The 16,333-nt window shown below is 40.1% G+C and overlaps 1 protein-coding gene and 1 long non-coding RNA gene across 4 annotated transcripts in view; one reads left to right on the top strand and one right to left on the bottom strand.

Moving 5' to 3' along the window:
• znf704 (zinc finger protein 704) overlaps positions 1-2,887 on the top strand; it is a 50,234-nt gene extending 47,347 nt beyond the window's left edge. For all 3 annotated transcript variants that reach the window (XM_031296262.2, XM_031296260.2, XM_031296261.2), the window contains exon 9: positions 740-2,887. In XM_031296262.2, coding sequence (XP_031152122.1) covers positions 740-854 — 115 coding nt within the window. In that variant the 3' untranslated portion in view covers positions 855-2,887. The remainder of the gene's footprint in view (positions 1-739) is intronic.
• Positions 2,888-12,165: 9,278 nt separating this feature from the next.
• Positions 12,166-13,393, bottom strand: LOC116047437. Its single transcript, XR_004104382.2, has 2 exons — positions 12,556-13,393; positions 12,166-12,418 (listed from the first exon to the last, which is right to left on the bottom strand). It is a non-coding gene; the product is annotated as an uncharacterized LOC116047437 (long non-coding RNA).
• Between the last annotated feature and the right edge of the window lie 2,940 nt (positions 13,394-16,333).

Below are 16,333 nucleotides of genomic sequence, written 5' to 3' on the forward strand. Positions count from 1 at the left end.
TTTGTATTAGATATTACCAAGACACAACTCATATTTAAGCCAATACATCTAATATGATTTTCTACTTCAATTAAACCTTTCTGAGTGAAAAACACCTAAAGTGGTTGAAAGGTGAAAAATATTGACTATCACAAATCAGCTCAATGACTATTAATTAAAAAGAAGTCATGATTAATCAGCTCGGTTCAGCCTCTGATTTGCTTAATCCACTTTAATAAGGAGCCCTGCTGTTTCAGATTGTATGAAGTATGTGGTGTTTCCTACTTACAACATTAGGACATTGTTGTGTGTTAATGGCAATTTAGCTGCAATTAGAAAAGTATGTATGTTCCTTTGAAAAACGGGGGGAGAACAGTTTGACATTTTGAGAAATGCACTTATTTGCTTTCTTGAGTAAGAGAAGACATTTGATTACCACTCTCATATCCGTACGGCAGCCTGTTAGCGTTGCCTAGCATAATGACCAGAAACGGAAGGAAAGCACTAGCCTGGCTCTGTCCAAAGCTATCTAACTCTCAACAAGAAAACAAATAAGCATATTTTAGTAGTCTGAAGTATCTCAACTCATGGAGAACAATTTTATTTAGATCTGTTTTAATGGAATGGGTTTTTTTACCACACGTTTGGTGTGTACTATGTCTAACTACAGGTTTCTGCGAGTTTGATGCTGGTGCTCGTGATATTATAGATAATTCCATCATGACAGTTTCATATGTTTTTCTCCATTTCTCCTCCTCAGTCGGAAGGTGCGCGGTGAGGGCAAGAAGTGCCGTAAGGTGTATGGGATGGAGAACCGCGACATGTGGTGCACCGCCTGCCGCTGGAAAAAGGCCTGCCAGAGATTCACCGACTGAACGCTCCCCACCAACCTCACAGTGCACCACCCCAACGGCCACTGCTGCCTTTCGCCAGAGAAAGGGGCAAGGGGCATCGTTTTGCATGCATTTGGTTTTCTTCAGCTCAAAATCACAACTCTCCGTCAAACGCTGGCTCCGCCACTGACGTTGCCCCCACCCCCCCTCAGCTTCACTGAACGCCAGCTGTGGAAGGAACCAAAGGACAGCAGAGTCATCTTTTACATTGCCGTCCAGGATTTCTAGTACTGCCTCGCCATTCCCGGTTTTTGGGAAACCCCAGGGCAGCTAAACAGTGTAAAGAAAAAATAGATCTAACGATTTCTCCTGTTTTTTTATGTTGGGTTCAGTGTTGCATCTTTCTGTGTTTTGTAAAGCTCTGGTTTCTAAATGGGAGGTCTAGTCAAAGAAGGGGTCCGAAAAAAAGGCCAAAAGCTTTTTTGTGTTTTGTCAAAAGAAAAAACTAATTCTTCACCTTTTTTTTTTTTTTTTATCCAAAAGAAGAATTGGCGTCTTTGCTCCAGTTTTTGAAGATTATGAAAAAGCATGGAGGTAAAGCTCAGAGTTTTTGTTGTTCCTTCAACTTGTTCATCTCTTTTGTTTTATTTCTGGACTTTTTGAGGTGATCTTTTATCACAGACATCACATCCTCTCCCGGTTCCTCACTTGTTCTTCACTCCTGACAACCCCGGGCGAATGTACAGCAGAGCCGGGAAAGGCAGGTTGACATGTAGAGAAAGTGAGGAATAGAGACAACCAAGGGGAATGATCAATGCAACAAAGATACCATTTTCAGACAGGGAAATCAGATGGACCATGCCAGTGATTTACCACATAAAAGGTACAGCACAGGTATTCCCCCACAATCGAACAAAGAAGAAAGAAGAAAGAAGACAGGAACTGTTTTCTATGTCACTTTTTCAACCAGTTGATTCCTTTTCTTTGTTTTATCAGGGATGTGATTCTAAAGAAATCAAAAACCAGCAGCTTGGGGTTATACTATATACAGCACTCAGTCTCAATAGCTTCTCTTTCATTACACATGACAACTTTGCAACCAAAAACTCCTTTATCGTATTCTTTATGTTTTTGGTTTTTGTTACGGTGTTTACCATGTTTACTGTTGTTGATGTATTTTTTTTTCTTTCTTTTTGTGAAACCAAGACTGTTTACCGACCACCTGCTAAAGAAAGTGTGTTAAAAGACCTTCCTGACAGCACTGGAAGCATTAAGTCATCAGCGTGGGAGCTTTCACCACATACAGAGAGACCGATTGCCCTCCTCCTCAACCAACTTTGACACCTTCCCAAAGGGAACAAAATATCTTTGTGTTTACGTACGCCACAGAGGCGCATCTTGATGATCCAAAGGGGGAGGGCTGAAAACCAAAAGTGAGGCACTTGCACTGTATGTGTGTGTAACGGAGCACTTGGTATATTTGTGGTTACTTCTATTGAGTTGAAAATGTTTCCATCTTCCACTAGCCCTCTTCATTTCCAACTTAACTTGTTATAAAAGGAAGTAAGAGCAACAAAAAAAAGTTTTGACCTCCCAGATGTTGCTACTCCCCTTATTGGAACCAATATCTGCTCCAAGAGTTTTGGGCGGAATAAGTTATATGCACTTAATTAGGTCACTCCTTTGTTGTTTAATGTGCACTGCACACTTTATTCACTTGGCAACATGCAAGCAAAGCTTTGATTCAAGCTCTCATAAAAGTCCTTGTGGCCTTGTAATTGACAAGGTCAAAAGTGGAATTGGTAAAAAAATGTCTGATTTGTCATTTGTGTTCATTTGAATTCCAGCATCCTTGTTGGCTCAAAGACAGGAAACAAAATCACAAGACCAAATACTTTACAGATGTTCACTCTGTAGTGATAAATGGCCCCAACTCTTTTGCCACCCGGGGCTGCGTTCTACTTTATTACAATGTGCTGAAATTGATAGAAATATCCTACAGATGTCCTACAAACAGGCACGTTGTGATTCTGTTCCTGCATTTACTCTCTGCATTATATGAAATTTGCTTGAATACATGATGAAATCTTAGCATTTCTGTCACACACACATACAATAATTTTACCCCAGAATTATTCAAAACCAACACCAGCTAATAAACTCACATACTCGCCTGTTTAATACACAGTACAGTACTGCATCTAAAAAATTGTTTCTTCTTTTGTCTATTTTTTTTGTCTGTTAATGTATATATGTAGTTCTTGTATTTTCTCTAAGCTCCAGGTTTATGACCAGTTACCTCGGTCATTACGTTTGCCACCTTATGAACAAGACAGGTTCAAGTACGACATTGCGTACAGTTCAACCTGTTGGGCTACTATTGTTTTGAATACAGAGATAGCCTTAAAGCCACTCTTTAAAAAAAATCATTGTGCTTCTTCTATGCCGTTACATTGATGTTTCAGTAAGAAGTATTTAGATGATCTCCAAACTAATTTGCCATTGTGTTATGTGAACGTATAATTGTTTAAGAAAAGACAAATCTATATATACATAAAGAAAAAACATGTCGGAATTTAAATTCAAAGCAAAAAAAAAGACTGATTCTTTTTTTTTATATATATATATATATATATATATATATATGTATGAATATATATATATATATGTATGAATATAAATATATATATATATATATATATATATATATATATATATATATATATATATATATATATATATATATATGCTGTTGATGAATTTTGTTTTCATGTTCTGCTGAAGGAAATGTTGGTGGGTGAGTGTAGGAGGGAACCCACTCATAATTCTCACTGCAAGCCAAGCTTGTTATGCTCTTTTCAGTGAGTGTGACCCGCACGTTCCCTCCTGGAGCTTCACGTCACGCAGCCAGCACTGCTAAGCAGTTGAAATCCAGTTGATTAAAACCTAAAATCATATTTCCAATTCTCCTTTTCTGGTGCCACGCAGGCCCACTTGCAATTAGTTCGATTGACATCTCGGTCTGATTGCGCTCTGTATGAATGTGAAGGAGCCCCAGGCAAAGTATGCGAGCTGCCACTGAAGCATGGTGCTCTGCTCCCCCTCTCCAAGCGCTGCTCCTCCCAAGCAGTTCCACTATGTTATTAAATGGCCTGTGGCGTTTCCCTGTCAGGCTCCTGACAAACCAACAGTTTGGGGTCCAAGGATCTTTTTGTTAGTCCACACATCAGTGGCTGGATTTTTTTTTTACTCCATGCACTTACAACTGCCATTTCTCCATCATTGTGGTGCTTAATGTTTGTGTTCGGATCATCTCCTTCATTGGTGTTTGGGGAAATCTGGCCAATCAGATTCTGTCCAGGAACAAGTCCCTACTGTAGTTCAGATCATTCAGAGGTTCTGGCAAGACTGGATATTTTAAATGGCGGCATCTCCAGGCAGCTAATTTTAAAAGAAGCTCTCTCTTGATGCTGATTCTAGGTCAGCGTTGTGTCGACCCAATGGCAAGTAATAAGATTTGGCCAAAATAAGCTCACACCCTTGTTTAGGGTAAATCCAAATCCTCAAAAGGATATTTGCTGCCATTCTCAAACCTCTCCATCTCTTTAGTGAGGAACTCTGGGATTTGTTCGTGGACTTTGGCCTGGCCTGCTAGTTGTACTGAGATTACCTTAGTCCCATTCACTGCCGATGGCACAAAGATGGCGTTAGCATTAAGAGGCTCTCAAAGGCACCCAGGTTGGTCTTTGCATAATGTAAATACTGGTGCTGTGGCCTCAGCAGGGGAGAAATCGAGGTGCTATATTCCCATGCAGTGCTGTTTCTCTTATGTTGTCCTCAGATCATATTAACTCCATTTTGTACACAATGTTATGCTGTAGAACATGAAAATAAAAACACCCTGCCGCAAGCCTACCAAGTGTCCAGACACGAGTTAGTGAGGGGGTTGCCCCGAAACCTCTGTTGCCTCTACTGCTTCCTCATCCATTTTGATGGTTTTATTTTGCTGACTAGTGCTCATTGCTGTCTCCCCATTAGTTGGGCTCAATCCTGTAGGTAAACGCAAAACGAAATTTGCTCGAAATTAGTGTATTTTGTATTATATTACTGTAAAAATTCTCATGTGCGAGCATGGAAGTACTTTCCGTATACCCCAAACAACAAAAATATTCAACATTCAGACTAAGCAAACAGTTCATTCTTGACCTCAGAAACAGCTGAACAATTTCAGCTCAAGGTCCATTTACTTGCTTGTTGTGGAGCTTTTGACCGTATCTCACAGTCTTCATCAGTAGATTGAGTTTTATCAGTTGTTAGGGAACTCTAGATGTTCAAACTTTACATATTTCTTTCATTTTATATAACAACTGTGCAAACTCAATCTGCTAAAGAAGACCATGCGATACAGCCGAAAGCTCCAGACGGAGTGAATTTTCCAATTTCTTTGAATTTTTCCAAATACATTAAACATGACAAGCTAGCTGTTAAGCACAACACATAGTTGCATTCTTAATTATAACTGACATCACAGAGTTTTAGCAGTCTAAAAGTTAACATTCGTACCCAACAGATGAACATGTTGTGAGATGTTTGGGATATTGGATAATTTACTTCCTTTTGGGCAAAACTGGCAGAAAAAGAGGGATCATATATTTTCACTCCCAAATTGACACCCTAATGATGCCATATGGCATTAAGCTCCTGATATGATCATCTAACTTATTCATATTGGAGCAGAAGTAAGCTTTCAACCCTGCAACCTGGGGGGAGTGAGCAGCTAAATATGAGCTCAGAAATGACCTGCCTTTATAAACGTAGAAACGTAAAAGCAGAATTAAAACTGGCATCAAAGAGCCACAATAGGCGGTCTTGTTTTCTCTAGTGAGAGTGATATGAATACTTATGAGGAGGCTTTTTTTCTTCTTCAAATGGAGCGGCTGGTCTGGCTTTTGTTCTCTGCTGTGTTTACCCCTTCCGCTGCCGCCTAATAAAGGGCTGAGCGTTCAGCTGTGATTTATGAGCTGAATAAAACAAGATAGCATTATTCTGCCTACGGACAGTATAAAAATCAACTCTTGTGAGTTATGAGGGACCCTCAATGTATATGTCCTCACAAACACACACACACACGCACTCTATGTCCATGCACTTATTGTCCAGCGTAGCTACTGAACAATGATGGCTTTAACAGCAGTTCATATGCTGACAGTTTTATAAGCATTCATGGTTTATGTACCTGATCCTTACAGAGATCCATATTTCATACATGACAATACTTGTTTGTGATAAGAGGCTGACACTTATTATATCATCCAAGTAAAGGTCAATATATGCTACAATATTTACAGATTAAGCTGCAGTACACTATATCTAAGCTACAGTATCAGTGTGTATCAGTTTTTTTATGTGACATCCCTGACAAAAAATCCTACTTATTTCCATTTTTATTTGCACTGTCAGATCCAGACGTTGAAGTTAGAGTTTTCCCTCAGTCAGGAGGCCCTCTCAGCTCTGTGGTTGCAGATTAGCTGGCCACCCACTTCTAGCAGGCGATAACACATGTGAGCAGATGCCCACAGGGTTGTTATCTGCCCTGCTGGCCTGCAGCTCCTGCTCACAGACCCTCCTGTGTTCTGTAGAAATACCACTCAACAATAGTCTGACAGCAGGTGGCACTCTGTGGATTCAGAGGTCATGTGAAAATGACTAGAAATGTAATTGGACTTGTTTTAAATTGTACTTTTGAAGAAAGAAATTGACTATCTGCACAGTCAAGTACACCTGAGTAGTCCTAGCGTTGCCTTGCATGACTCTGAGTATAGATTAAGTAGCAGTGTGTCTTCAAAGTGTCCAGATCCCATCAACCATAGGGCTAGTTTCCATGGCAACCATGCTGACGGGCAGCTTTGTGCATCTCTGCTCCTATCCAGAGCAAGGGCCAGGGCGATGTTGTTGTTGTCAATAAAAAGAGGAGGGACCCTACAGCCTTCATTCTTTCATTCAGGATTTTGAAGGAGGAGGAGGGTTAGAAAGAGGACGAAATGTTGCGGGGGAGACGACATTGTTGATTTAAAAGTCCTTAGCATGTGTTTCCAGGAGCTGCTTCGCCCCCGTTATGGTTATCTTTGAAGGAATGAACAGGACAGGAGTCCTGAATGTGCCTTGATAAGCCTAGAGTTTCTAGAGTGGACCTCACCAGCTGCCATGTTTTTGACTAGAAACTGTGTGGAAGGCCACGGCGCCGATGATGGAATGTCACTGGTGCTGGCTAGTCTGAGTTCTACCTATAGTTCAAAGATTTGTTATACAAAGAAATGTCCTGTGAGTTGTGTTCAGAGGCCCCTTTGGCCTCAGTTCTAGAAAGATGTTACAACGTCTTAGAGTGACTTTTCTACTATTTGCTGTAAACGATTTTTTTGATCCAAACTTATAACTTATTGCTCCTCTCTCCCTTTTGTACAAGGGCTTGTAGATAAATGTATGTCAATGTGAAGAATCGCTGTCGTGGTGCAATCTAGAAATGTTTGGGAAATCAAGGAAGCCTCATTCAGCAAACAGCATGTGAAACAGTCGGTGAGATGATCCGTTTTTAGTGCAGGAGCTGCTCAGTCATCACCTGCTTTGTGTGAAGGTGGGTGAATAATAATAAGGCGGATAGAGAGAAAAGAAAATCACTCTCATCAGCCTGTATTCTAATATTGGATGTGATTATTCTGAATATTAAAGCCTAAAGATTAAAGGATATTTCAGCCACAGCTCCTTTAGTTTGAGCTCGAATATGCAACCCAGAGACCCACCCTCTCCTTAAACTGGATCATCTCATTGGCTGTTTTATCTGATTACAATCATGTAGACCTCAAGAACTCAATGACTGTCACACTGGATTTTTACTCTTTTTTTAGTATATTCAGTATATTATACTATATGCTTTGGTCTAACTGTATTTTTAATACTGCATGTGCATGCAAATAAGGAAATTATGAGATACATGACTTTATATAAATGTGCTCTGTTTGTGCTTTGGCGTCCATGACAGGTTGGGAGCAGCCAGAGTTGCTTTATTTTATTTTAACTGCACATTACATAGTTTTGTTTTCAAAGCTTCAGATTGTTATACAAAAATACATTTCTGTCTTCAAATCTGTACAAGAGAGGCATAAGTACCTGTGATTCCCTGCTGGCACGGACCAATGTGTCCCAGTCTGAGTGAGGCTCTCTCCATCCTTGTTGTGTGTGTATTAACAGTTAGCCGGTCCCACGAGAGTCTAGTGGGGTGCTTGTGGAAGACGGATCACTGGAGGAGGCTGTGCACTAAAGCCTGCATCTCACAGTGAGTGTTGCAGTGATGGGAACAGTGCCAGCTAGAGTTATGAAGAGGTCTGATTGTTGTACTTCCTCCACCTGCATCCCCCGATCCTCTGCTGAAAACACACAGGATGATATTTTCCATCTGTGTTTGTAATCAGAAAACCATGTAGTAATTGTCAAACATTAAGGAATATGTGTTGCTTACACCACATGTATGACACTTTAACTAACCCCTCTAAGAGGTAAAACCACAAGTGTTCAACGCTTTAGTTGGCAGCGGCTGCTCTCCACCCTGACAGGGCCGGTACAGTAGGTTACGTTTTATATCCTTTTGAAGACCAAATGTACATGTTTGATATGTGTTTCTAGACTGTAAACTAAATCCTAGATGCAACACATTGTCCTTCTCCAGATCTGTACGTGGACAGTGCATTTAGTGACACAGTTGGTTGTAAAATGTTAACACTACATTGTCTGACATAAACGCAGGAAATGTTTTTTGGGGGGTCAGGATGTCATTTAATGAGCAGCGTTAAGTTCATCTGTTTGGTTCAAAGTTTTGAGGAAATTTCAAGGAACAGATTGCCATTTGGGGAAATTAGCTTTTTAGCTTACTTGCTGAGAGTTAGATGAGAAGATCGAAACTGACCTTGTCTAACTCTCGGCAAGTTGGCAAATAAGCATGTTTCCCAAAATGGCAAATTAGTCCTGTAATGTTTTGTCTTTTTTATGTGGCGTTCAGGTGAACAGTGCTGGACAAGAAGGGAAAGTATTTAACACTGTTTGGAGATGTGCCAGCTGTCACTTTCTTTTTTTTTTTTTATGATAAATTTCTTTTATTATTTTTATATTTTTTAACATAGAACATACAGAACAAACAACTACAATCAAACAAGAACCAAAACCCTCTCCCACCCCCCACCCTCTGCGGTCTCGGGGAAAACAAAACAAACCAATATACAAGAAAACTAAACAAAACAAAAATCACACCTTGCCTAGTCGCTCTCCTCTACTTCTTGTGGTGTTGAGGTCATTAGGACCGATACCTGTGCTGCTGCGTTTTTCCATAGGTCTATAGTCGATGACTTGGCTTTGTTAATCCTTGCTGTAGAGAGCTCCAGCATAATTATGTCCAGGAAGTACGCCAACCACTGTTTTATACAAAGCGAGTGGGGGGGGGAGGGGGGAGCCAGCGCTGAGCTATCATTTTCTTGGTTGCGGTTGAGCTGGCTAGCCAAATTTTCTTCTGTCTCCCAAGCAGATGTAATTTAGAGTCGTCATTAAGTAACAAAACAATTGGGTCAGTAGGAATTTGACATCCTATCACATCAGATAGTATTGATGTTTTATTCCAAAACTTATGCACCTGTTCACACTCCCAGACCATGTGTAGGAAAGTTCCAGTTTGTTCAGGTTGACAGAACTTGCAATAGGGAGTAGGAATGACTTTAGAGACATATCTCTTCTGAGGAGTCCAGTATGTCCTCTGGCATATGTTGAAGTGGATCTGCTGGTGATTTGGGTTCTTGGAACAGTGGGAAATGTTGTCCCAAATTGTCTCCCAATTAATTACGTTCCCCTCAGGGCTCAGCTCTCGCTCCCATTTCTTTACTATTGGGAATTCTCCTACTGATACTTGCATCAGTTTAGCATAAATCCTGGACACTAATCCTCTCACAGGAGAATCAACAAGCCATTTAATGATTGGATGTGTCCCAAGACTGCCAGCTGTCACTTTCATACACAACAAAGGCAAAATGTTCAGTATAATTTACCTCAAATATCTGATTGTAAAAAAAAAAAAAAAAAAAAGTAATTTGGCTGAAGGTTGATTATTGTCAACACCAGATATTTCAAACACTTGTCAGCTTCAATAGGAATGCTCGTCTCCTGAAGCCTCTCCTCACCACTCTGCTTGTTTTATATACTGTATATGTGGAGAAAAGTACTGGATGAGCTCCAATAGGAGTCCCGCAGGTGTACTTCCTCCAAGTCATCAGGAATAACAGTGTTTTCATGAGCCTGGTGTCTCATCATGAGTGCAGGATGAATGAGACAACAATTATCATTCTGCGCTGAAAAGGTTAAAGATGCCTGATGTTTCTAAATTGGCACTTTCTCTTTCCCGTTTGCCAATCCACCTTTCAAGCAACTGCAGCATTTATGTCAGTCTGAATCACTTATCAAGTGGAATTTATTAAGCAAGCATTTGAATACGCAACTAAATAGCTCAGCTGCAAACATTTGTTGCCTGTGTTTTATTTTTCATAAATACCTTTTGGGCAGGACTTCTTTCATTGCACTGCACTCATGCATAAGCTCATATCACATAAACGCCTCCACACACACACACACACACACACACACACACACACACACACACACACACACACACACACACACACACACACACGCATACGCATACGCATACACACAAAACCAGGCACAACATGAGTGAAAGGGGTGTAAAGCCAACAGTGTGTGAACATGTCATCGGGGCAATATGTGCCCGTGCTGCTCAACATATGTCCTCGTGGCTTCAGGTCTAATCCTGTGATGATGTGAAGAGCTCGCTGGTGGAAGCTGCTCGCATATCTCCGGGCTACTGGTCCAAATGCACTGCTCCGCCAAGGAGTTGATAGTGTGTGTGTGTGTGTGTGTGTGTGTGTGTGTGTGTGTGTGTGTGTGTGTGTGTGTGTGTGTGTGTGTGTGTGTGTGTGTGTGTGTGTGTGTGTGTGTGCGCGCCCGCACGCGCGTGCGTGTGTGTGTGTGCGTGCAGCAGGAAACGATGGAGTGTGTGTTTCACATGACCGCCCGAGGTATGTCCCATCTGCTCAATGTAGCATTAACACCTCCTCCTGTTTGTCTGTGTGTGAGGAAAGTGTGAACATAAAAGCTTACTGTGCATGTGTATGTGTGCACGTCTACTTCTTGATCAAGCCATTCCTGCAGCTATAAAAGCATGTTTCAATGTGCAAGCTGTCATACCTCATGCGTTATCAACTCGTACATTGACATGGAATAATAAACCTCTCCATGCTGCTTTTCAAGTCAGCCAAAGCTTCTGTGTTTCATTATCATAAACACTGGCATCTGCAGAGCACCACCCTCCATCAAATGACCAAAATGAAATGCAAGGAGCCCACAGTTTATGATGCGAAACACAAGTTCACATTACATCCGGTTAAAGCTCGCTGACATTTTACTTGATGCAGTGATTGTAGAGATGCTTATCCAGGCTGTAGACACATGCTGTGCACTTGTCTGTCTGCACCGTTGAAGCGTTTGAATAGCAGTTTGAGGTGCAGAGGAATTAAGGCATTGGGGAGTCAAGCTTACAGACGATGTTCGGCATTTTAGTGAATCGCAGGGAGCTGCATTTGTGTACGCCTGTGTCCGAGTCATTGAAGAATTGATGATGGCAGGGAAAAACAGCACATGTAATATCGGCTCCATCTGTGACCTCAGTTGATAAGAATCGTTGCTGTCCATGAAATCAGTAGCTTCCCTTCGCTGTGAGGGTGCAGGAGGTTCAAAGCAAGGGGGAGGGTAAGGAGGAAGAAGGGGCACATATGGATCAGTTTAATAAAAGCAATATAGGTTTTTACATCTGAAAACTCAACCCAAAGAGAGATTTCTTTAGTTAACTTGCAATAGGATGATCTGGATTTGAGAGAGGCAAAAATTAGAGAATATTGTGCCTGTTTGCACCAAGACAGAAATATCTCCAAGCAAGAGGTCACCAGGTTGTTTCACCAGGAGAAAAAATAGGGCCTGATTATGGAAGAAATGCTCCAGTCTATAACATGATCCTCGTTGTGTGTCGATATTCTAGATGAAGCCACAAATGTTTGAGCTTCACATGAATAGTTTGGAAAAAAAATTGGGAGACACGGTTTTTCACGTTGTTGCCGAGAGCTTGATAAAAAAAGATTGATACCGCTCTCACGTTTGGACATTAAATATGAAGCTACAGCTAAAACAAAATGGCCTACCAGCACCTCTAAACTAAACTATATTTCAGGTCTATTTTTCTTGCTGAGAATTAGTTGAGAAGATTGACACCACTTTCATGTCTGAGCCTTAAATATGAAGCTACAGTCAGCAGCTGGTTAGCTTAGCTTAGGTTAGCATTAAGACTGGAAACTGGGGAAAAAAACTAGTCAGGCTCTATCTGATGCGAAGGTAACAAAATCTGTCACCTCTAACCTGAACTATGTTTTGGGTCTATTTTTCTTTCTACAGGTAAAGGTTAGCTTGACTTAGCACTACTGTGCCTGGTTAACAGCCACTTAAACCTAACTCTCGGCAAGGAGACTAATAAACGTTTTTCCAAAAACATCAATTCCTTTATACTGTACATCAAAGTGTGTGTACACACTCACTGTACGGGGTAATTTGGGACAATTTCTGAAGTTTTTTTTGCCGTCAAAACTCACACACAAACTAAGCCATGTTTAAACTGAATGTTCTCTCTCTGCACATTTAAAACACGGCCTGTTTCATCATATTACACGCAGACAGTGTCACACATTCAGTTTATAGCCTACATAGGAATTATTGTTAACACACAAAGCACTTGCAATATGTATATGTTCTATCACAAATACTATACTCTATTGCACCAACAATGTTTTCTTATATTCTTTTCCACAATATAATAAAATTCTATGAATATATGATGATTTTTCTCTAAGAAGAATCTATACACATTGACTGTTAACTCCTGTACCAGTTTTGTTTTTTTTCCTAGCTGTTCTCTGTGTGTAGAAACTGCCATCGTTCATGTTGTAAATTGTGTTTTCTGACAAATTGCGTTCTGGTGCTGTTGTTGTTTGACTCAATGTACAGTTTACCTTCTCCAGAGTGATCTGTTTGACTGGAAGACTCTGGAGGCATCTGGTTATAACTGAATAAAGATTTTTTGGCAGCTGTTTGTTAGCTGCTGTCACTGTGTCTTTTCTCATCTCAAGGAACACTTTGATCAATAACATTTTATGTGAAAAACATACACTAAAAGTTAGCCACTCCAGTCGTGGAATATAACTAAGTACATTTACTTGAGTACTATTACTTACTATTTAAGTACATTTTTGAGTTACTTATACTAAGTTTTTCAATTTTTATCTACTTTTTACTTCTGCTTCACAACATGTCAGAGGCAAACAGTTAAGATAACTTCATTTACTTGACAGCTATAGTCAGTTTTCAGATTCAGATTTTTACACACAAAATAGTTGATCGGTTTTTAAAATATGAACTACCCAACAGTATATTCAGTTGGTAATAATAGCCTTACCTCCACAAACTGCTTACACAGTAATGCATTGTTTATTATAATCCAATAATACAGAATAATCAATGTCATTCTGCAGCATGGGTACTTTCACTATCATACAAATACCTGACTTTTCCCAGTGCATTTCATAAATTAGAGCTTTTATCCAATCAGATTGCCCCCTGTGCTGTCTGCGGCCTTCAGAATTTCGAGTGAATCCCTCTATTGTTTAGGGAAATAGCGACAATGTTGTTGATTGTCATATTCTTTAGCCAATCAAATTTCGAGTTTGCCCCTCTTTGCCAGGCCAAGGCCTTCTAGCTGGCCCAGCCAAACTAGCTAGCATCACATAACCGTAGCAGTAACGTTAGTTCAAGTTTGTTTCTAGTTTTAGATGTAAAGTTGATAAAAGAAAGGTGGATGTACTGTTTCTATAAATGATGAGCAGCTTTTGGTAATTTTTGGTAAGTTTAATGGATTTTTCTGCATTTTAGTAAAATTATTTTACTAGCTATTACTGCTTGCTTTAGATATGTAGACGCTGCTGGTGTTAAAACCTCTGAAGACCCACACAGTTGATTTCAGTTATTCTGGCTGATTAGACCGACCTAGGTTGAAGGTGGGCCGGAGCTTAGATGGGAATTTATTAAGTCAAAAATCTTTTCTACCAATAACAATGATAAATGTGTAGTTTATACTGCCCTATCAGGTGCAACAAAGCTAACAAGAGACTTAGGAAGATTAGCCATCTTGATTCCTGGATTGGACATGATGGATTGAGACAAAGTGTGTGTGTGTGTGTGTGTGTGAGAGAGAGCGAGAGATGCAGCCTCCTGCCATATTGCGTAAAAGTGATGGCTTCAGTCACCGTGTATTCATGTCTCTGCAATAGTGTATTGAAACTGTTGAGTGTCTTTATTCCACACGATAATGTCCTGGTGTCATGGTGATGTTATTCAAGGTGTAAGATACACGGCCTGTCACTGGTAAAATCTAAGTTTGTACTTTTGCCACCACTTTTAAAAGGACGTGGGCATTTCACTACAGGCTTTACTCACTATTCTATTACAGTATGACAATGTTAGGTGGTAAAGCCCCTAAAATCTTGATTCGAATCTTAGTGAAAAAATTATATTTAAATCTTAATTTCTGCTCTGCGCACTTCAACCCAGTAAGAGAAGCATAGATAAACTACATCATCATAATAAAACCAAGCAGATTTTGGGACTCTTATCTCCTCAGTGTCCTCCTGGAACTGGGCTTCTAGAGAGATCTACCAAATATAATATTCACCAGTTAAAACTATGAGTCAGGCAGTATGGTGTGGTATTGATGAAGAATAAATAAATGGTGTTGCTGCTGTTCTTGGCCGCCCTCTTGTGTTCAAATGACGCACCACAGCTGAATGAGTTTTTGTTTTGTCCTCAAAGAAATACAGTCACATTTTTCAACCTTCTGTGGGTAAATTCAAATGTTTCTCCATAGTAGACACACTGATGTGTTGATAATGTCACGTCCTTCAAACAGAGGTATTTTGCATTTGAGGAAATCCCCCTGAAGTCAAATAAATTCCCATGTTCACCCCCTTGTGGCTATATAAAGACATTTTACTCAGAACAAGGTTACTGCAGAGGTATTTTTAATTAGAGCATGTCTTCACTCCACAGTTCCAATTAAAGAACAAACAAATGCGTGCTGTATGTAAATACAAATAAAACCCTCATGCCAGATAAAAGGCTTTAATAAATTCTCTCAGTGAACCAGGTCATGGCTGGAAAGTGATGTGAGGATATGAGATACTGTACTGTGGAAAATCAAGTTCTGTCAACTCAGAATAGCAAACACAGTTGTTTCATGATAAGTGAAATCAAGATGTTAACAGCAGAAATCCCTGGGCTTGTATGCGGTGTCCTCTCAGGACGCTGATTCACAGTTTGTGTGGCACATGGCATCACTAATGATTAAGTGGGAGAGCTGATTTACGTTCATGTTTAGCCAATCATCCTGGTCCTGCCCGAGCTCAGGAGAAGTGTTAGAAATATATGTTGAATCATTGTGTCCTCCCATTGTGTACCAGAGGAAACCTTGGCTGTGTTCAGACTGGCTCTGTTTGCCCTTCACGTTTTATTTATCCTCCAACAGTAGCCCTGTGCATATCAGACAACTATGGTGAAAGTAACTGTTTAGTAGTTTAACAGAAAATAAGCACGTGAAGCTAGCCTGACATCGCCAGACCAAACTGCTGATATAAGGGTCAGGGTTGCCAGAGCAATTACAACATGAGCTTGCAGATTCGTCTGGTTCCCTGGCTAATGTGAAGCAGCACAAGATTGTAAATCCAACTCAAGAAAACAGTTCTGTGATTGAAGATGTAACGCTGATATACAGTATATACACATTTAATATTTAAAAAGGTTTTTGGTCTGTATGAAAGCAGCATTTTCAGAAAATAGCCTACTGTATACAACCCTGCAATTATCAAAAGAAGATTTTGAAAATGTTTCCTAGAAACTTTCAAAACAAAAGCTTTGGAGTAACAAGATTAAGAGTCTACAGCCATGCTATCAGCTCTGTGAGGCTGTGCTTAGGCACATCAGCGTGCTAACTTGCTTACAATGACGATGCTAACATGCTGATGGTAAGCAGAAATAATGTTTAACCATATTTACCATCTTACTTTAGCAGGTTAGCATGCTAACATTTGCTAATTAGCACAAAAATAAATGTCATTAGTTTTGCAGGTATTTAGTCATAAACCAAAGTATATTGGACAATTGTTGACCTGATTATGGTGCTGGAATGAAAAGTTAAGGGATCCCCAAATCTCATGATAATCCATATAATCATTAAGATATACAAAATAACAGCCAGTGCAGTCTCTTGCTTTGCTTTTATCTGTATTACAGAAAGGGGAGAGACTAGGTGTTACCTCTCA

The sequence above is a fragment of the Sander lucioperca genome, chromosome 16 (genome assembly GCF_008315115.2).
Source record: "Sander lucioperca isolate FBNREF2018 chromosome 16, SLUC_FBN_1.2, whole genome shotgun sequence".
In the NCBI taxonomy this organism is placed as follows: domain Eukaryota; kingdom Metazoa; phylum Chordata; class Actinopteri; order Perciformes; family Percidae; genus Sander; species Sander lucioperca.